Source organism: Hyperoodon ampullatus (assembly GCF_949752795.1).
Source record: "Hyperoodon ampullatus genome assembly, chromosome: 17".
Lineage (NCBI taxonomy): Eukaryota > Metazoa > Chordata > Mammalia > Artiodactyla > Ziphiidae > Hyperoodon > Hyperoodon ampullatus.
Window position 1 is genome coordinate 11,377,838 of NC_136930.1, and position 20,695 is coordinate 11,398,532.

At 43.4% G+C, this 20,695-nt stretch overlaps 1 protein-coding gene across 3 annotated transcripts in view; it reads left to right on the plus strand.

Moving 5' to 3' along the window:
• The window catches only part of TRIM55 (tripartite motif containing 55), a gene marked incomplete at both ends in the record, with an annotated part of 43,419 nt that overhangs the window by 15,372 nt on the left and 7,352 nt on the right, over window positions 1–20,695 (plus strand). The window contains 5 exons of one of the 3 annotated variants that reach the window (XM_079722808.1): window positions 6,027–6,260; window positions 6,611–6,633; window positions 6,736–6,860; window positions 8,088–8,290; window positions 9,638–9,925. The exons of 1 other annotated variant lie outside the window; for it this stretch is intronic. In XM_079722808.1, coding sequence (XP_079578934.1) covers window positions 6,027–6,260; window positions 6,611–6,633; window positions 6,736–6,860; window positions 8,088–8,290; window positions 9,638–9,925 — 873 coding nt within the window. The remainder of the gene's footprint in view (window positions 1–6,026; window positions 6,261–6,610; window positions 6,634–6,735; window positions 6,861–8,087; window positions 8,291–9,637; window positions 9,926–20,695) is intronic. One more of the 3 variants, XM_079722809.1, reaches the window with a different exon arrangement.

A 20,695-nucleotide genomic window follows, 5' to 3' on the forward strand; every position in this document is an offset into this window, starting at 1 on the left:
AGAACTATGCTCCTTACATGGTAAGAGCAGTGGTCACAATTGTCTTAGGTTTCCTGTCGTGGCCTTGGCACATTCCAAACCTGGGACTGACGTTGCTGGGCTAGGATGTGTAATTCACATCTCAGTGCTGTGATGACCACTCTGAAACTTGCCATGAGTGGAAAAAGGCATTTTACATATAAAGAGGCACTTTATAGTCTAAAGACTCCAAATAACTCCACATTTACCTGAAGTTGTAGAGCCTTGAAACTGTAGAGTGGGAAGGGACCTTAGCAATCATCCAATCGCATCCCTTCTTGTACACATTAAAAAAAACTGTCCTGAGTTAAATGTCTTCCCTAAATGTCTTGCCTAGCTATTTTTTGCTGTTTTCTTTTGAGTGTTGAAAGAAGAAGAGGTTTGGAGTATCCACTTAAATACCTATGTCTTGGGAACAGAACAAAGTAGGAACTTGTGAGTGAGGGCTGACTATTCCTAAATACAAGTCATATATCATTCATTCATCCAGTCGTTCAAACATTACATGCCATATCCTGCACATGTAATGCTGGGAAATAAAGATGAAATAAACAGAGAATGTTCCTGCCCTTAAGAAGGTTTTATTCCGGTAGAGGAGTTAGACAATAAGGCAAACAAATAACAAGATTGTTTGCAAAGAGTAATAAGTGCCTGGGGAAAGGGTGAGCCACTGAAAATCTAATGATAAAACCTCAGAACGGTGCTTTACTTGGCAGGCTATCTACTCTTTAGTATGTGATCATCTATTGCTGATTTTTTCCATGAAAACTTCTCTTTGCAGTCATGTATCTTATTTTTTCTTATTGCCACTGAAATATAAGGATGGCTAAAAATGAGAATCTGTCAATTTTCACATTTCTATAAAGGCAACATCTAAACAATGTTTTTAAGATAAATACTGAAGGTTATCCACTCACTTCTAAGGAAACAACCAAATGACTACTCAATTTTTTTCTTTTCATCCAGATATTATGGCATTGGTTAGAAACAAATATTCTACCTGTCATTATTTTACCATTTCAATGTGGGCAAACTAGTCTTCCTTTTATAAAATCACCCCTTTTTGGTATATTGCCCCCATACTGGGTTCTCCCTAGAGATGGGATGGAGTTTATTTCCATTAAAGTATTACAGACAAGTTTAATTTGTTCTTCTACATAAATAAATATACACATAACTGTCTTGGGAGCCCCAGGAGGAAGGTCATGTTGCAGTCAGAGGCTTTGCATCACAGTACACTTGGAGGCCAACACCAGTGCATTTATGATGGAAGTTACTTCAGTTGCTAAACACACTCATGCAGAAACACGTGTGTGCATACACACACACACACATGCAACACCACACCCCACATAGAGGGGACATAGGAACTCCAGGCATCAAAAGGAATAAAATGGACAATATTTGAAACAATAAACTTGAAAGTTCAGAATGTATAGAAGTTGATTCAATTAGTATACAGAGAAATGGGGGGAGGTGCACAGCCTGGAACTGGGCTTAACGATACAAGCCTGTTCACTCAGATAAATGAAAAGGTATGATAACAGCAAGAGAAGTCTTTGAGGTGAGGAAGTTGTTGTGCAGAAGAGATACACATGGTTGCTATCATGCTTTTGCAGGTAACAATCATCCTTTAAAGTGTACTCTCTGAAGAGGTTTTGATGATGCAGAGGTCCACGTTTTTTCCATTCCATTTTTATGTTGCTAGAAAGACTCTGTTAAAAGCATTTCAGGTCCACACTTACAAAGGCACAGTAGGTACTGATATCAGAGTAGTCAATCACTGTCAGTAGCAAGGTGGCCTCTGAGAGTGTGGTTTTTCGTTTTTGTTTTTTTCTTATAGCATATACACCTGTTCCCTAATTACCTCAGAGGACAAGTTGATAAACTGAGCTGTTTGATGTTCAGTGACTTTCACAGCACTTTGAAGGTCTCGTAGGCAAGAAAGATTGAAGGGTGACCACGTTAGTATCTCATGTATTGCTTCTACCTCAAAGAGTATGCGTGAAAAATAGAAGAATTTCAATTTCATGGAGTATTTCTATTTTTCATTTTAATCTGACATTAGGTTAACCTGAACATCTTAAGTGAATTTCTAAAAGTTTGTAAGTACCAATTTCATAATTCCAAAAAAGAAGCATGCATTTTTCCTCTTTTAGAAACAGAGTTGTCCAACTCTTACATATTTTGCATAGAATTATATTAAAGGCAAGGTCAGCAAGAGAAAAAAAAGAAGTGAGGTTTTTTCTGTTAGAAATTAGAAAATACGATAATTTTTCTACCATCCCCCTGAACACTGGGAAAGTATGGCCGGTTTTTAGATCTTATAATGCCTGATACATAGTAAGCATTTAGTGAACTTTGTTGAAAGAATTATAATGAATATATTTCTGAAACAATTTGAGGATTCTTGCCTTTAAAAGCCTACTTTCAGATGGTAGATTTGTTAAAAGGTATATATTCAATACATAAGCAGGTCACACTTTTTTTTTCCAAGTTACTTTAGAGTATATCACAGCTGTGTGGTGGGAGTGGCAATGACCCAGGAGTTCAGAGACCTTGGCTCTATACCAGGCACCAACAGTAAATGGCTTGAGAAAGTGACTTAACTCTGCCGAGTTTCAGTTTCCACATAGGTGAAATGGTTAGTTTGGAGCAGGTTACTTCTGGTAGTCCGTGCAGCTTCAAAATTCTACAGTTGAATGACTCAAATTAAGGAAAATTGAATCTAAATTTAACAAACACTGACATAGCACCTACTATGTTCCAGGTAATATTATAAGTGCTTTACACACTATGTAGTCATATAATAATAATAATTAAGCATATACTATGCATGGGGTAGTATTTCCTACACTGTAAAGTATAAGCAAATGATAGTTGCCATTAAAATGACAGTAATTTTATTAAAGTTCAATATAGTACAAATCATTAAAAAAGCAGAGTAGAAATAAAATAATACTTGGAATTCAAAATAATAGAAGAATAAAGTAGTTATCCCGTTTAAACCACTAAGTAAACTTTAGATGGCTGAAGTAAGTGATCTAATTTTTATTGGACTTAAGAGAATACACTAGCTGTGACACTTGATGTCACATTGCTCTCACTGCAAACCATTGGCTTTCATAGGCTTGAATGTTCACACATATGAAATCATATAGAAGAAAACTTTTATGAAACAAAGATATTCTACCAATAATACATCTTAATATAGTATTCATTATAAATGTTTCAAGTGCACAATTTGTTTTAGAAAAATAAGCTAGAAACCAATGTATGATCACAGAAAACAGCAGAGCTTCTGGACATCAAAGGCATATTTGAGAAATGCAGTGGGCACATGGTTGCCTGTAAGCTTAGAACAGTAAGTAATACAATGGAAGAAATTTTGATTGGGAAGATACTAACAGGCTACAGTTCCTAGGCCTCATAATGGTCCAAATCTCAAGCTAAATGGCTAAAACTGGATGGAAATTTGGCAAGTCCAGCACTTTCCATGTCTGGACATGCTGCGTGGGCCCTTGTCCTATTACTTTGACAACTGCCAAGACCCCAAGCTTTTCTCACCTCCCTGTACTTCCTCTGCTCTTACTCATCCTTTATGGCCAAACTCGGGCACCACTTCCTCTAAGAAGCTTTTCCTGAGGCAACACCTCCCTGCTCCCCTCAAATGGCCCCCACCCACACAGAGGGTTGATTAAGGCCCCACCTCTATGCTTCTACAAAACCTGGTATGAATCTCTAACATAATTTGATTATTCAGGCTACTAGGTCAGATTACACTATTGGCTCGTAGTCTTTCTCATTAAGTAAACTGTGAGCTCCTTGAGAACAAGAACCATGTTTAATTCGTTGTTGGATCACCAGAGCCTTGGATAGTGATTGACACAAATGTCCCACGTAAGAATTGTCTGTTAAATGAATGAATGGGTGGGTGGATGACAGCAATAGCTATTATTCACTAATAAAATAATTTGAACCATTGGCTCTTCTTTGTGCATTATAATTATAATTGGTTGGAAACTGTGATGAGAATTGACTGTGTCCAAAGGAGGCAGCAGGGTAAGGGATGTATTTCTTGCACATTTGAGGAGTATCTTCATAATCAACAATTTGGTTTGGTTCATCCTCCCCTGCTTACTCTGAGAATAGTAGATAAGTTGTGGGAAGATAAAACATCATTAAAAAAAATCTACTCAATGGAGATTTACTGAGCATCTACTATCCAAAGTGGTATGTGTCCTAGGCAGACCCAGATTCTATCCTCAAGGAGACCATAGTTTAGATATTTAAGAAAGGAAGAAAGTGACACATGACGTCAAAGAGACCAATGTTTGCTAAAATGAAAAAACATGTAATAAGGGTCATACAAAGGTCAGAGATGTCGGAGATAAATGGCTGGATTCACAAGAAGCCCCTACCAGGCAGGAGACCTAGGTTGGATCATCATGGCTCAAAACCTGCTCTAAGTTGTAAAGGTCTTGGACCCAGAGATGGTCGGGTCCAAGGAAATTGGCCTACACACACACACACACACACACACACCAAGCTTACTGGAACTTAGAAAACCAAAAGGCCAATGACAAGGCCAACTAGAAAGTTAATTAGGGCTTAAACATGGATTCAGAGTAAAGGGAGCTGGATGGAATGGGAGATGCTTCAGCCACACAATGCAAGTGCACAAGCCTGACCTCACATGCAAACCTTCTCTCCAGGAATCAAAGACTAGATCCAGTATTTCCCTCTCTTGGACAGTACTGGATAAATAGAGGATCTGGTGGATACAGGTATATGCCATACATAGTAACCATTATAGGATTTCAGAGGATTAAAAGATGACATTCAGGGGCTTCCCTGGTGGCGCAGTGGTTGAGAGTCCGCCTGCCGATGCAGGGGACGCGGGTTCGTGCCCCGTTCTGGGAAGATCCCGCATGCCGCGGAGCGGCTGGGCCCGTGAGCCATAGCCTCTGAGCCTGCGCGTCCGGAGCCTGTGCTCCACAATGGGAGAGGCCACAGCAGTGAGAGGCCCGCGTACCGCAAAAAAAAAAAAAAAAAAAAAAAAAAGATGACATTCAGTCATAGAGATTCTTTATGGAAGAAGTGGCATGTCAACAGTGTCTTTTAAGATTGTTTAGAGTTTGCAACTGTGAATTGGGGAAAAACATTCTAAACAGAGGGGAGAGCACGAGCAAAGAAAGCGAGTGGTTCATTTTTTGCTGGACACAGGGTATGTGATGGAGGATAGTAGAATATTATGAAGGAAAGCTGGAAACAGGTCATGGACAGGCTTGAAAGCTAGTTATGAAGTTAATGTTATTCTTTGAGCAATGGGGAGTCATAGTAGAGAAGAAGCACTGTACGCCAGGAAAACGAATTTGGCTACAGTGTGTGAGCTGACTTGAAGGAGGGAATCCCAGATACAGAGGCCATTGGGAAGCTCCAGAATCTACATGGGAGGACTGAAACTAGGACAATAGCAATGTAGATGGAGCAGAGAGAGTCTGAAGGGTACTAATCAGGAAGTACCATGGTTTTTTCCAAATACACACATATACTCATTCCAAAGAAAATATAAAATATATAACTTAAAACCAAATCTGTCCTAATTTCTGTGAAATTCTCCAATTATAAAGAACAGAAGACTGAAAAATCATCCAGGGAATTCCCTGGTGGTTCAGTGGTTAGGACTCGGTGCTTTCACTGCCGTGGCCCGGGTTCAATCCCTGGTCGGGGGAACTAAGATCCCACAAACCATGTGATGCGGCCAAAAAAATGAAAAATCATCCATCCATTTAGCCAATTTGATTGATTTGGGATGGTCTAAATATCAAATATGATAAAAATGGGATTTTCAACACAGTGGGTATGTATACCTAAGGGACAGGCTAAGGGAAAAGAAAAAAATATCCTACGTAAGTAAATTTTCTTTTCTCCTGAAATGTCCAGGTGATTTCTCCAGATAGACACTCTTTTGAACACTTTCTAACATTAGCTAACCCAACTAACAGGAATGCTGCAGAAAACAGAAACAGGAACTTTGTGAGAAGTTTGATTACCTGTATGGCATCTTGGAGGAGAGGAAGAACGAAATGACCCAAGTCATCACCCGAACCCAAGAGGAGAAGCTGGAACATGTCCGTGCTCTCATCAAAAAGTATTCTGACCATTTGGAGAACGTGTCAAAGTTGGTTGAGTCAGGGATACAGTTCATGGATGAGCCGGAAATGGCAGTGTTTCTGCAGGTAAGTATCCCTTTGGCCCCTGAGGAAACAAACCAAGATGGTGGGGAGATGATCCTGAATAGCTGTCATCACATTTTCATTATTTTCTGTACATCTCATTTTGATCTATCTTCTCAACCAAAATACATGTGCTTATATCTCCATCTGTTTAAACTATTTCATAAGCATATATTTAAGGGACCATGGCATTGCTTAAATATGAAAGGGTTCTGGTATAAAACAGCAGTTCTTTACAGCATTTAGAAACTAAGCTATGAGATGTTCAGAGTCAGCAAAGGAAAGAATTAAATCTCAACACCGTCTTTGATGAAATGAATCTAAGTCAGCTTGTCTTTTGTTTGCTTCCACAGAATGCCAAAACCCTGTTACAAAAGTAAGTCGTTTTCATTTCATGAAAAAAGTATACTTTTCATTTTTACCCAAGGCTGTCAAACTTTACACAGTGACAGAAAGTGGCAACTTGTCTTTGTTGCAGAATTTCTGAAGCATCGAAGGCATTTCAGATGGAGAAAATAGAACATGGTTATGAGAGCATGAACCACTTTGCAGTCAACCTCAGTAGAGAAGAAAAAATAATACGCGAAATTGATTTTTACAGAGGTTTGTTATTCTTGTGACCATTTGGCCAAAGTCGCAGGTGTGTGAAAGCGTGAGATGGGTTCGGTGGGAGGAAGGGGGATTCAGGATCATCTCCTCAATGGGTGTCGACAACGTTACAAGGATCATAATCCAACGTGAAGCTCTATTTCGTGACAGAATCATATCGTTTGTTGACGGTGTTTATTTAGCTTTGCATATCACAGTGCTTATTATAATTCTGGTATTAGGCATTTAACTCTGGGTTGTCAAATATTTAATAATCGATGGTGATGATAATATCTCAACTTCAACCCTACACAAGGTGTCAGCCATAATCATAATAATGTGAAGTGTCATCAGGGGCAAGGTTAAGGATGAGATAAAAATAAAACATAGTAGACACTTGGATTAGACATTGTAGCACTTTCAGTTAAACTCTAGAGGGCAAGAAAAGCAATGGGTCATAGAGTGAGTCACACCTGGAAATAAAACTGAGGCTATGTGATCAGATGCACTCAATGAGTTCTAAACACACCCCTATCATTTGGCCTAGAAATGCCACGCTTGGAAATTGATCCTGATGAAAGAGTTGAAAAGAGGAGCCCATTTAGATGATGAGATTCCTTGGCTAGACCACTATGATGCCGTAAACTTGTATCAGTGCCCACAGATAGAACTTTAGAAGCAAATCTTCAGGATGAATCTTTTAAAAAAATCCTTAATACCGTCTCTCATTAATATTGCCTGAGGAAATATTAAGATCAGTAGGTGAAGAAAAGAGTCGTGGCGTTAACTGTGGCAAAAGTCAGCATTCACTGAACAAAGAATGTGATAAATTAAACAGGGCCGGTGTTTTCGGACATAGGGAAGAGAGTTGTGTTTCCATTTAATTTGACAGAGATAAATAAGTGACAGTCCCAGCCCTCCGGGAGCTTGCAAATGTGACAGAACAGGATTAAAATGGGGACAGCCTCTGGGGGTCAGGTGGATGGTGCACGGTGGTGAGGACAGCTCTCTGTGCTGGCAAGGGGAACAAGGAGGATGGTGATGGCTGGAACCTTTCTCACAGTTGTCCACATTTAATTAGAAGCGCAAGCCCCCCCGTGGCATACTCGGGCCACGGTTAAGCGTCTGATGGACAGGATCTCCCCAGCCCTGACCTTCATCTGAGCTATAAATAGTGGCCAGTAGTGATTTTCCTGGCTGCAGTGGTAATCATAACGATATGAAAATGCATTGCCTTACCAGAAGATGAAGATGAAGAAGAAGGAGAGGGAGAGGGAGAAGAGGTAGTAGACGTGGAAGAGGCGGAAAATGTTCAAACAGAGTCATCAGGAGGAGATGAAAGTCCAGAGAAAGGCCTGGAGCCCTGTCCACCCACCTCAGAGCTCCAGGCTGCCCCGGAGCCTCCCCCAGCCCTGCCACCCGCTGCGGATGCCCCGGTGACACAGGTAACCGTTCCTGAGCCCCTTCTTACAGGCCACGCACGCGTGCTTCCTTGCTGAACAGCCTGAACAATTTATTCTACGTCAAGGAAAGGAAACTCTATGCCAGACACTTGTACGTGGAAGACAAAAGATTTCAGGGCAGTCGCAGCGTCAGGGAGAAAGTCCTCTAGGTGATTCAGCAGGTTCTCTGTGGTTATAACTGGTTGGCAAGACTTAGTTTCACATGATTTTCTCACCAATGTCACCCTCAAATCTGAGGCACTCTTTGGAAATTGTGTGTGTGTGTGTAGCATGTTAGTTCACAGAGAGCTGATATCGTGAGGATTGAGTACAGATGTAGGATATAGGTTGAGAAATAAAAATGGTTATACTTTCGGAACTTTGCATTTTCTGTAGGTAATAAAGGAACTAAACAGAGAACCCATGCTAGTTTATGTCCCCATTGCTTACCCTGAAACAGAACCATAGCTTTTGTTCCATGGGCAAATAGGTGAAGCTTAGTTTTCTGTGTTTCTGTCATTTGATGAGATTATGTGTTGACAGAATTGTTCTTAAAAATTTCTTAGGAAATTAGCTCATCCCAGATACTGTACTTGATTGACTGACTTTATGTTTCTAAGATGTCACTGTTTGGTGTTCAAGCCTTTGTACTGACTGCATGACACCTTTAACAGACAGATCCCAACCTGTTGAGTTTGTGGACAATGAAGATGCATTAAAAAAAAAAAAGTCCTGGTTTCAAAGTGGATTGGAATTATCTATAGCAATAAAACCTCAGAGAGGGAACTCAGAGATGGAATTATATCCTATGCTCTGTCTCCATAGGAAACTGGGCTAAAATACTATTTATAGTTCCTAGAATCTTGAAATTCTGGGGATACCAATTGCACTGAAATCGAAAGTGGTAGGGCAACTGAATGAGAGTTGGGTTTGATCAACCAGATCAATTTTTGGTTTTAGAAAAGAAGTTTTGGGGGCCCACATATAACATAAAAAAAATTAATGCTGGTCAATAATTTGCCCTTTCTCCCATATCTGATATTTTATGAGCAACCTTTGTTTTAGGCTTCTGCTGTCTGCCTGCCCAGGCCACCATCTAGTGAAAGACAAGCCCAGAAAAGAAGAGGCGGCACGTGCAGATGCCGAGAGAGAGGGCCGCTAGCCGCGTTCTTGCCTTTAGTGCTCACGGAGGGAGGGTGGGGTGACCTGAAAGCTGCACTCGATCGGGCACTGCGCAGAGACCTATCAGTTTTCAAGCCGCAAGGGAACTAAAATCAACTGCCTTTTTTTTTTCTTCTTCTTCCTTTTTTTTTTTTTTTTTTTACTTTTGAATGTATCTGTCCTGTGAAGGGGGAGGTTGTACCCACTGGCTCTCAGCAGACCACAGAGTCTGAAACTCCAGTCCCTGCAGCAACGGACACTGCGGATCCCTTGTTTTACCCTAGTTGGTATAAAGGCCAAACGCGGAAAACCACCACAAACCCACCTTCCACCCCAGGGAGCGAAGGTCTGGGGCTCGTAGGGCCTTCGGGTTCTGAGGCTCCGAGTGTGCGGAAGGCAGAAGGGGCCGACGCCGCAGCCAGTGAGAGGGCAGCAGGGAGCGGTAAGGAGACTAGCTCGCCTGCGGCTGCTTCTCAGGTCAGTGTCGATGCTCTGGTGTCTGAATGCTACCCGCCCCCCCGTGCCGCCCGGGGTCCAGCCGGGATGACGGCAAGAAGGAAGGGCTTCCAAAGGGGCAGAGAGAACCCAGGCCCTTGGGAAAAACAGAAACAACTCATCCCTCCCGGGTTGGCTTGTTTCTCGAAGCCTTACGTGAAACACAACAAACACATATTTGACTTCACTCTGCTCATGCGTGGCGACCTCACACCTGGCTTCCCAGGGGAGGGGTGCAAGCGAGCCTGGCCCTTAGGCCTGCAGGTGAAAGCTGCTCCGTCTGCAGTGACTGGCTGGTGTCCCTAGCTCCCCTCTGCAAAGGCCACTTGACCTTGGTCGGCCTTTTCTGCAACCTCCTTGAGCTTCCAAAGACTAATCACCTGCTTTTGTGTCGTTCCCAACAACCCCCAAGGAACACGTTTCAATTGAGTTCTGTGTCCACTCTGGAAAAATAACCTGATTCATGGGTTCTGGGCGTGTGCCAGTGACAGCTGGGCAAAGATAGTCTTGGCTTAATTAAACTGGTGCTTCCTAAGCATGTGCTCCTGGGAGCAGAAAAGCACAGGTTTTCTTCCTTTGGAATTTTTTAAAGGGTCATTCAATACCCCCTTTTTATCTTTTTATAATGCAAGTTTGAAGTCCACGTCTTCTTCCTAACACTGGGTTAGATGTTTGCATGGCTCAAAGATTCCATAGAAGAAATCTTGCACAATTTCTTCACATGGAAGAATGTTCATGGTTACTCCATACCCATGAGTATTCTTACACGACGTGTGCGTGTGAGTGTCGCCCAGACACGGGGCTGGCAGAGAAATATGCTCGGGTTCTGTGCTCCTGGGTCATCGGGTGATTACGAACAACAAATAGCATTTTTTTCAGAAATCATAAAATGACTCTCTTGACTGTATCTGCTCAAGTGAACCTTGATTCCATGAGGTAATAAATGGACATGATTTTTGGAAAATTCAAAGATGAACATGCTTTTGTGCCACGTATTTATTGTCACAGATGAAAAATGACAAAACTAAACGTTTGGTATAAGGAAACCTTTTGTGATTGTTTTTAGGTTAAAAAAAATGGAGTAGAAAGTTTTCTAGAAAATTGATGGGAACTTTATTTCTAGAAAGTTTATGGGATTCCTTACACATTTAGTGGAAGTTGAGTCAGGAGGAGCCGTTTTCTGAAAACGGTAATACAATAATAACCCGAAATAGGAGAACGCTCCAAACGAAAATGAAAAATCTATCTAAATGATGTTGAAAAATATTATTTGTGATAATATCAGTGAAGTTTTCTTCTTGTTCTCTCACAGGAGTTAGCAATCTGCCTAGCGCTTTGGGCTTTTCTTGTACTGCACTACATCTGGAGTCAGACTCAGTGCTTGATTTTTACTTTAATGGGTAGGAAATATTTTCTTTTCCCTTGACTAACACCTCGTGTAGTTCTTCTAGAATGTCCCTCTTCCATAGGCCCAGGGATGGATTTCTCCCCAACTCTGAGGCTCAGCCACCTAAAAAGAACCAAGTTCTTAGACAGTACTCATGGCCTTAAGGCACCTTCCTGAGGAGAATCACTCCATCATCTAAACCTGCATGGAGGGGGATCCTGACTCAGAACAGAGACTCTGTGGGCAATTATTCAGTAATCCAGTGGGAGTGGACCCTCCAGAATAGCCATTAGGGGAGGCCAGTTTCAAAAGATGTCCATAATGCTGAGAGGACTCACACGCTCTTAAAGTAGATCGAGGACCAGCAAAGGCCTGATTCAGGAATACGCAGGGTTTCCATCGATTACGTAGCAGTGTTTCATCTGCCTCACCAGAGAGGTGCCCAGGTGGTGGCCAGGTAACTGCGTTGATGGGCAGGTGGACCAGGTGACTTCTAGTTCTTTCTGAACCCTCAGACTCTACAGTGTCTCTCCTGGAAGAGGGGAGCCCTGAGAGAAGGGTGCCACGGGGACAGCCACATCAGGGACATTCCAGCCAGGTGAGATCTGAATGCATAAGGAGCTAGAAGGCCAATGTTCATCTACTGGCCATAAAGAATCAGAACCAAAGAAAAGTCATAAAGCCAGCAAACAGCATATTATTTTTGATATACTTTCTCATGGTCAAGCCTTTTCTTGATTACTTTTAGGAGGTTTGCTTAGGGACTGACATCTTACTCCTTTTGCAGCCTTTTGAAAATTATCAGCTTAATGAATCATATTTAAAGATTCAAACCCCATGTGCTTTTGAGTAAATGACCTTGCTGGACCCAAGACCCAGCTCCCTGTGCCTGTAGCTCAGAAGTGATTCGGGGTGACTAGTGCTGAAAGGACTCAGCTATTTCTGGCTTGCTGACTTTTCCCTGGTTGACATTGACTCCTCTGGAAGCTCCAATCATAGCTCCTTTCTGCCTCATTAGCTGTCTGCTCAGCAATGGCAGTAGGCTCTCCATGGGTCCCTGTCATGTCTATAACTGTGTGTGAGTAGGACCTGCCCCAGTGTCTAACAGTCAGCCAGAAACCTGTGTACCCTAGAATGTTCTGAGTGTCCTTATCATCCGCTCAGGTGCATAACTCCTCCTCCTGTCATTATTTGTGGTGAAAAGCAGGGGAGGAAGTATTGGCCATGGACTCAGTGGGGCCAAAGGGGAGAGAGAAAACTCCATGCATAATTGGAATATCCTGAATAACTGGATCTGAATAATTGTCTGAGGAGTTCAGTTTACATTCTGAGAATTCAGGTTTGGGGCTTTGTGGCCATGTATCTGTGTAATGCTTCTCCGAGGCTGCAGGGGGAGAGTCATGCTTCTTGTCTGCCATCCACTGAGCCCATGTCATGGATGCTGTCATTCACATGCCTGTCATGAGGCTGAGGCAGGTGGGGCGGGGTGGATAGGGTGAACTGACCTTCTTATTTCAAAGAACCTTGCTTGTGTCATTCCTGGTGTTTGAGAAAGGGCCTTTCACGTAGCGAAGGAAACCTATTCATGATGCAGGACCACTCTTTGATCCCTGCCTGAAAGAGGGTATGAACAGATGGACAGAGATGTCACCACAGCATCCAATTCCCCACCTCTGTGAAGGTTTCGCAGGCCTGATTCACCTTCACTACCTCAGAACCCAGCTCACTAGATTAATATTTGTCCAACGCAATGTTAGCTTGTTAGAATTTCACACTTCGTCATTAGTCTTTCCCTGAACATTTAGGATGTGACACAAAAGTTCCCCTTGATTCACTGGTAGTCTTACCTCTCTTAAGCATGTGGTCCCCTGTCAGGAAACGAGGTTGCCTTAGACTTTCAGAAGCATCTAAGGATCTTGCTGATCTGTAAACTCACTTCAGCCCCATCAGTGGAAATGCAAACCTTTTAAGAAGGCAAATGTTTCCAGGTGCTTTCCTCATGGCCATTCACACAGCCTGCCCTTGCTTTTGCTGCCTGTGATTTCTGATGCTGTATTAACTCTACTTTATCACATACCTTCTCTCTTCACCTAATTATGTAGGCAGATTATGCGTCAGAAATTGGCCATGGCAAAAAAAACAGACGTTGACTCTGCACCGGTGGTGAACCGGGATTCTGCTTTTTGTTAGATCAGAGGTACATGTTGCCTTCCCCACCTTCATTCTCAAAGAAAAACTAATTTCTCAACAAGGTTTGGATTCAGCCCTATATCACACTGTGCAAAGCCCATATATATGAACTGTTTTTTGTTTTTTTGTTTTTTTTTTGGCCACACTGTAATAAGGCGTGTGAGATTTTAGTTCTCCCAATCAGGAGACCAGGAATCGAACCCGTGCCCCCTGCAGTGGAAGTGTGGAGTCTTAACCACTGGACCACCAGGGAAATCCCATGAACTGGTCTTTAGCTGCAAAATGGCCCTCTAAGTTCCCACCCTTCTAGACCAGGCCTGCTGTGTGCTCAGTCAATGCAAAGAGAGTTTGGAGGAAATAGCATTTGATCTACTTCATGTGCTAATTTTAAAATTTATTTTTTTAAAAATTGCACCACGCCCTAGTCAACCTCAGAAGACAGGGCAATAATAAGATGGGAGCACACAGTGATGAGGTCGGCTGCCCTTGGAAAGCAGTCTCTGTGAGCCGCATCTCCTGGGTGATTTCCTTGTCCAACCTGCTTCCTCTGCCGCCCTGCCCTTCCCACCTACTTACATGCAAATCACACCCAAGTGTTAACACCGGGACCACGCCCACCCTCATGGATAGCTGGGTATTTTATTGGGCATATGTGTGGCAATTAGATTTTTCCAGAAGTGGGAGCAGCAACAATTGAAAGCCCCTCCATGTTCCCCTTCCTCTCTTCCCAGTGAGGCTTAGTGGCTTTGGTTGGAAGAATTTATTCAAACCATTTGATGAGAGCTGTACAGGGAACAGGGATTTCCAGAGAAATGTCTCCCTATTTGGTAGATTAACTGGGCAGCTGCTCTGGCTGACATTTGCTCTGGACCATGGCAGCTGCCCCAAGGTCGGAGGACCCCAGCCCCACTTCCACCACATGCACACACACACACACACCTGCAGAAAGCCAGTTGCTTTGGAGAGGGGGTTGTTGACATTAAAATCTCTGCCACGTCTACCTCTGTAAAGAACCACAGCTTATCTAGTTCACCAGAGCATGAAGCTGTAGTTGTCAGAGACCCTGAAAGCTTTCACCGTATCGTAGCTATTTGTAGTTGCAAGGATAGAATATCCACTTTCCACATTCCATTCTTCAAGTCTGAAAATAGACAAACAAGTTGGATAGATGCTCTGCGAAGGCTTGGGGCTCCGGAAAGATCAATGAAATCAAGAGACAGGACTCAGGCTCCTGTCCTGCCCCTTCTGCGTCTGACTCTGGACACTTAATTTCTTTGAGCCTTAGTTTTCTCATGAGGAAAAGGAAGCAACTACTCGGTGAAAGGATTCATCTGTTTGCACAACATTAGAGAGGGAAAAATCTAGTACTAAGAATTTTATCAATTGTTTCAGGATGCTTTCATTGGGAGGGTTATGGACTTAGGCCTGACACAAATCATTCTGGGCGACAATAATAATAATAGATTTTCAGTGAAATAGATTAGCCATTGCGTTTCTCAAAATGTATTTCTTGCCTTGAAGCTCTTACATAAATCCCTAATTCCTAAACTGTTTCCAAATCTCCTCCTAGGCACCCATTCAGCTGAATGTTTACGTAGCTGTGATTTTACCCTTTGAGATAAACTCCACAAAGTCCATGTCTAAGTCCACCTAAAGGTACTTAGGCCTCATTGCCCAGTAGAGCAAAGACTTAGAATGTACACAGTAAAGGTAGTCACGGAATAATAGATGAATGAAGAGATGACAGATGATGTGAATTTTTAAATTTACCTATTCTAGGTGTACGGGTCAATAAGTTTTGACAAGTATGTAGCATCGTGTAGCCACTATCACGGTAAAGCTATAGAGTATTTCTGTCACTCCAAGAAGTTCCCGCACGTGCCTTTGCAGTTAATCTCCTTCCTGCATTCCAGCTGCTGTTTTGCTTGTCATTATAGTTTTGCCAGTTCTAGAAGACTGTATAAGTGAAACATCCAATATATAGACTTCTGTGACTGGCTTTTTTCACTTTGCATAACGCTCTTGAGTCATCCATTCGGTTGCATGTATCAGTAGCTCCTTTCTTTTTATTCCTGAGTAGTATTTCATTGTATGGAGATTTTCCAGATTGCCTTCTGTTTGATTTCTGGTTTGATTCCGTTGTGGAGAGAGAATATTTGTTATATGATTCCAGTCCTTTTAAATGTATTAAGATCTGTTTTATGGCCCCAAATATGAGCTAACTTGGTGAATGTTCCATGTGCAGTTGAAAACCTTGTATTTTCTGTTGTTGTTGGGTGGGGTGTTCTATAAATGTCCACCGGGTCAGAGAGTGTTGTTCAGCTTCACTCTATCCTCACTGATCTCCTGCTTACTTGTTTTATCAGTCGCTGAGAGGGGAATTTTGAGATCTATGACTCTCATTGTGGATTTGTCTATTTATCCTTGCAGTTCTATCTGCTTTGCCTCATGTATTTTGAAACTCTGTTTAGGTGCCTATATTAGCATTGTTATATTTTCTTGAAGAATTTATCCCAAAATAAGTGTTAAAAAAAAATAACTCTTTTTGTGTCTGCCTGCTTGAATGGATACAGAGAGGTCCTCGCTCTCACAGATCAATACTATTTTTTAAGGATGGGTAGAAAAGTTAGAGGGCCGATGGGGAGAGCCTGGAGGAGGAAGATGCTGACAATCCTTAAGACGTTCCAAACGGCTGGCCACGGAAGACCTCACGGCCTAAATCCAACACACCGGTATCCCCTTCCTTTCACAGCCACGCACAGGGCCAAGCATAGCAAGGGCCACGATGGCTGAGGTGCCTGATGCTTTTAAGTGACAAGGCTGAACTTTACAGTCTGATGATTGGTTTTCACCGGTCTGTGGGGCCCTATTTTTAGCTTAAGTGTAAATTGCTTTATGAGCTAATATGTCTATACATTTTAATGACGTGCCTCTGGCCCAGTTCACTCCTTGTCCTGGCTACACCACTTTCCACGGAACTGCAGAGGCCACCCTGTCGTGGGCCAGGGACTTCCAACCCTGGGCTTGTCCTCTTGGCTGAGAAGGTCCAAGGTTCCCAGCCCAAGTGTTGACAAGAAGGTGCAGGTGGTCCTTCCTCCTGTCCTGAGTGCTCCCAGATGCTTCCTATCGAATATATCATGAGCTCAGAGACAGAACATCAGGGACAATGTGGGTTACCCACACCTTTGGGCTCTTCACTCTAAAATAGCAAAAGGGATATGTGGAGTCCAGTGCGGGAAGTATCTCCAAGGAAAACCAGCCCATGGCCATCTTAGTCCCCAACCCAGGTTCTATAAATGTTGTCCCGTGAGGTTATAAAGGTGCTCCCAGGGGAAAATAAAAAACATTTCTTAGAAGAAAGAAGGAAAGAAGGAAGGCAGGAAGGAGGAAAGAAAGACACATGGCACTAGCCAAGATCCTTAAAGCCCAGAGTTTATTTCCTAGAGTCTCAGAAACCAATACATGTGTCCCCAGACCCGAGATCTTATCAAATTTCTCATTAATCCAAGATTCAGTCCCCTTGAAAATATTAATATTTTCTTAAACTGGGATGAACAATAGCCAACGTTCCAAGGAAAAGCAGGTGTGTGGAGCTCTGGGTCCCCACGAGCTGTCACACACAAAAAGATAAAGTAATTTTCATGCAAATAACCTTTGAGACCAAATCATTCACTCCGATATTAAGGGCAAATATCAACTCCAGCTGCCACTAGGGACTGAGAGGTGGGAGATGCCTGAGGCTATACGTCCAGAAAGCTTCTTTTCTGAGCAAGATTAATTTCACAAGGTATCACAGAACGTTTTAAAAAATAAAGCAGAAGACCAAGAATATGATTTCTGGGGCTTCCCTGGTGGCGCAGTGGTTGAGAGTCCGCCTGCCGATGCAGGGGACACGGGTTCGTGCCCTGGTCCGGGAAGATCCCACATGCCGCGGAGCGGCTGGGCCTGTGAGCCATGGCCGCTGAGCCTGTGCGTCTGGAGCCTGTGCTCCACAACGGGAGAGGCCACAGCAGTGAGAGGCCCGCGTACCGCAAAAAAAAAAAAAAAAAAAAAAAAAAAAAGAAAGAATATGATTTCCCATGAGTGTGACTATAGGTCCTGTGTTCTTTGAAATGATCTATTTAATTTTCCAAAACAAACTGAAATGAATGAAAATTTAACTATGTTCTCTAAATTTAATTGAGGGATTCAGGGTGTCAAATTATTTTCAAATAGAAACCCCTACTGAGAGCAATTGCTTGTGTTTTACAAATTAGCTTATGAATCGAATCGCTGATAAGCCAGGCACTCTGACTGTGCTGGAATTTCACTTGGTAAAAATAGAGAGACAACCAATCAGCACTCAGGACTAGCCTACATTTACTGCATAACATTGTCCAGTACTTAATAGTCCCGGAAATTATAAGAAGTTCTGATAATGAAATGCAGGCATTTTTACATAGAAAAAAATTTGGAGTAAGGTTTTTATTTAAAGAAGTCAGTTTTAATGAGACTATTATATGAATATTATTAATGCTTTTTCATTTGTATCCTGCAACTGCAATTTTCTTTTTCTGGGTTTTTTTTTTTTTTCCTGCTGGGAAAGTGACATCCTAATAACTGTCAATTTGGGGACTTTTCTAGAAGGGCCAAAAAAAAAAAAATTCTATACTGAAACTGTAGGCTATATTTCTCAGGATCAAATAGCTTCCTTAGTAAAAGTCACTTTAATAGGAAGCTAAAATGGATGTATCTGTTTTAAAGAGGGAAATGTAATGTAAATTGTGTGTGAGCAGTGTAATGAATTCATTTCCCCTGGCAACCTGTGCCTACAGCTCTCCGATTCCTGAAAACAGTAACGCAGGCACTGGGGACAGCTCTCTGGGGGAGGTGTTATGACATAGCTAGTTGGGTTTTGTTTCCCGTATTTTTTTTTTTTTTCTTTTGCGGTACGCGGGCCTCTCACTGTTGTGGCCTCTCCCGTTGCGGAGCACATGCTCCGGACGCGCAGGCTCAGCGGCCATGGCTCATGGGCCCAGCCGCTCCGAGGCATGTGGGATCTTCCCGGACCGGGGCACGAACCCGTGTCCCCTGCATCGGCAGGCGGACCCCCAACCACTGCGCCACCAGGGAAGCCCTGCTTCCCGTATTTTTTAAATGTTTATTCTTCTGATTCTAAGACTCTTGTTAGTGTTGTACATCCTGTGGATTTTTTTCTGTCTTTATTTATGTATCTCAGTGATTTCCAGGCCTTTTCCCCACTACAACCAACAAAGCAAAGAAGGAATCCACCATCGTGAGAAACCAGTGCCACGTGGTAATGACCGTAACTAAAGGGCAAGGTCTTTGCCAGAGATTCTCTCATTCAAACCTCACAACAACCCTGCACAGTACGAACTGTTAAACTTCCTGATTTTTTAGTGGAGGATTATAGGGGATGAGTGACCTGCTCCAAATCATGGAGCAGCTGGGAGCTTGGTGCCCGGTGACCCCTTGTCCACCACCACGGAGTGTGTGCGTGCAGTAGAATGGAGGCCGTGCCCACATCTAGGAAAAGTGGGTGAACCCCCACTTTACCTGGGTTGATGTGATTGAGGCAAAAATAGTGTGACCGAGGGTTCTCTGCATTGACTCACCACCCATGACACACTGGCATAGAGAGGTCGGTTCTCGGCCTCCACTGCCTGCAGTGATGGGCGCATACATTGCAGATGAGTGCACCAGTCCTTCAGCTGCACCCCAGGCTGCTGACCCACCTGTCTCCCTGTCTCTGACTTCCTGGGGTGGCGTCAGCCTGCGCCCTGAGTCTCGCATGCTCAGTAGCACTCGCTGCCTCTTTTCTCCTTGGGTTTATGGTCTCAGCATAACCCACCGCGTTACTCTGAGCCAATTGCTCAACCATCCCATGTTTTCTTGTCCATGAATTGGGCACAGCAATACCATCAGCCTCCCACGGCTCTTGAAAACCTGTTTGCCTGTTTCCCCCACACAAGGCAAAGAAGTCCCGTTTGTGAGGAATTAATGATCTAATTAGCATCCTTTGTAATTCAGTTCTCCTTTCAGAAAGGCTGAGAACACACACACACTCTGTGCCGGACACACAATGTCAGGTCCGTGCCTGAGAAGAGGGCTGCCTGTAGGTTTTTGCAGAACTGTGATATCAGCATTTTCACTTCTCCTTCCTGCTTCCCACCGACCCCATCAATTCATAGACACCATGTTTGAAACAGACCAAAGAGAGTACACCACACATCTTCCTCCAGGTTAAGAAAAAGGGAGTGAGTTTAATTTCTTCTCGTTTCATAGTCCTGGTTTCTGATCTTCCCTAACTTAGCAAGAGGGAGACAGCTAACGGCAACGAAGCCCCGAGATCAACTCCCTTCATCCATCCCTTCCACCCCTCGGTGTGCACAACTGTAGATTCTCCCAAGGGACAAAAATGCTCTGTAGTGACTGTTTTCCTTCCAGGGCTCATTTGGTGGGGCGGGGGTACCTCTCTTCTCCTTCCTCTAGCATCTGTGGAGAGCGGGCTGCACTGTCACAGCTCTGTGCTGCATCCCTAACGTACCCTGACTGCTCTGCCGCTGAGCAGAGATGACTGCACTCCTGTGAAAGAACTGCCCATGATGGACCTGCCCAACCGAGTTTCCAGGGCTTAGACCCTTGGCTTGAGTCACAGACCATGCCCCAGTCACTTCTCAGGCACTGATGACTGGCCCAGGGTCTTGGCTGTACTCTCTTTTCCAGTCTGGAATCCATAATGCTTAAGCTCTCCAAGGGCCTGAGATTCAGGAATGCTAAGCAGGGGGCAGGCCAATGCTTGGGTTCAATCTTCCTGAATAAACCTTCTACCCTTGACCTCGGCATTCCTCCTCACACCTGTTTCCAGCATCTGGCTCTGATTCTCTGACCCAGCCCAGCAGGTGCAGGACAGACACTGGTGGTCGCCCACTCAGCGGCCTCAAGTCTAGCCTTACCCTTCTCACCCACATTCCTTTAAGGCAAATGGCTTTCTTTCCCTGTGGATGCTCAAGGCTTCTTTTGGATTGACCTGGAAAGACTGGCATTTAACATGCATGGTAACCAGATCCTTCCGTCAGGTTGAATTTGTGATTGGCATTCACGGCGGCAGAGAGGAGGGGGAGGCCCAGGTGTGGGGCTGGACACAGTTTCCTCACGGCCCCCAGCACCTCCTT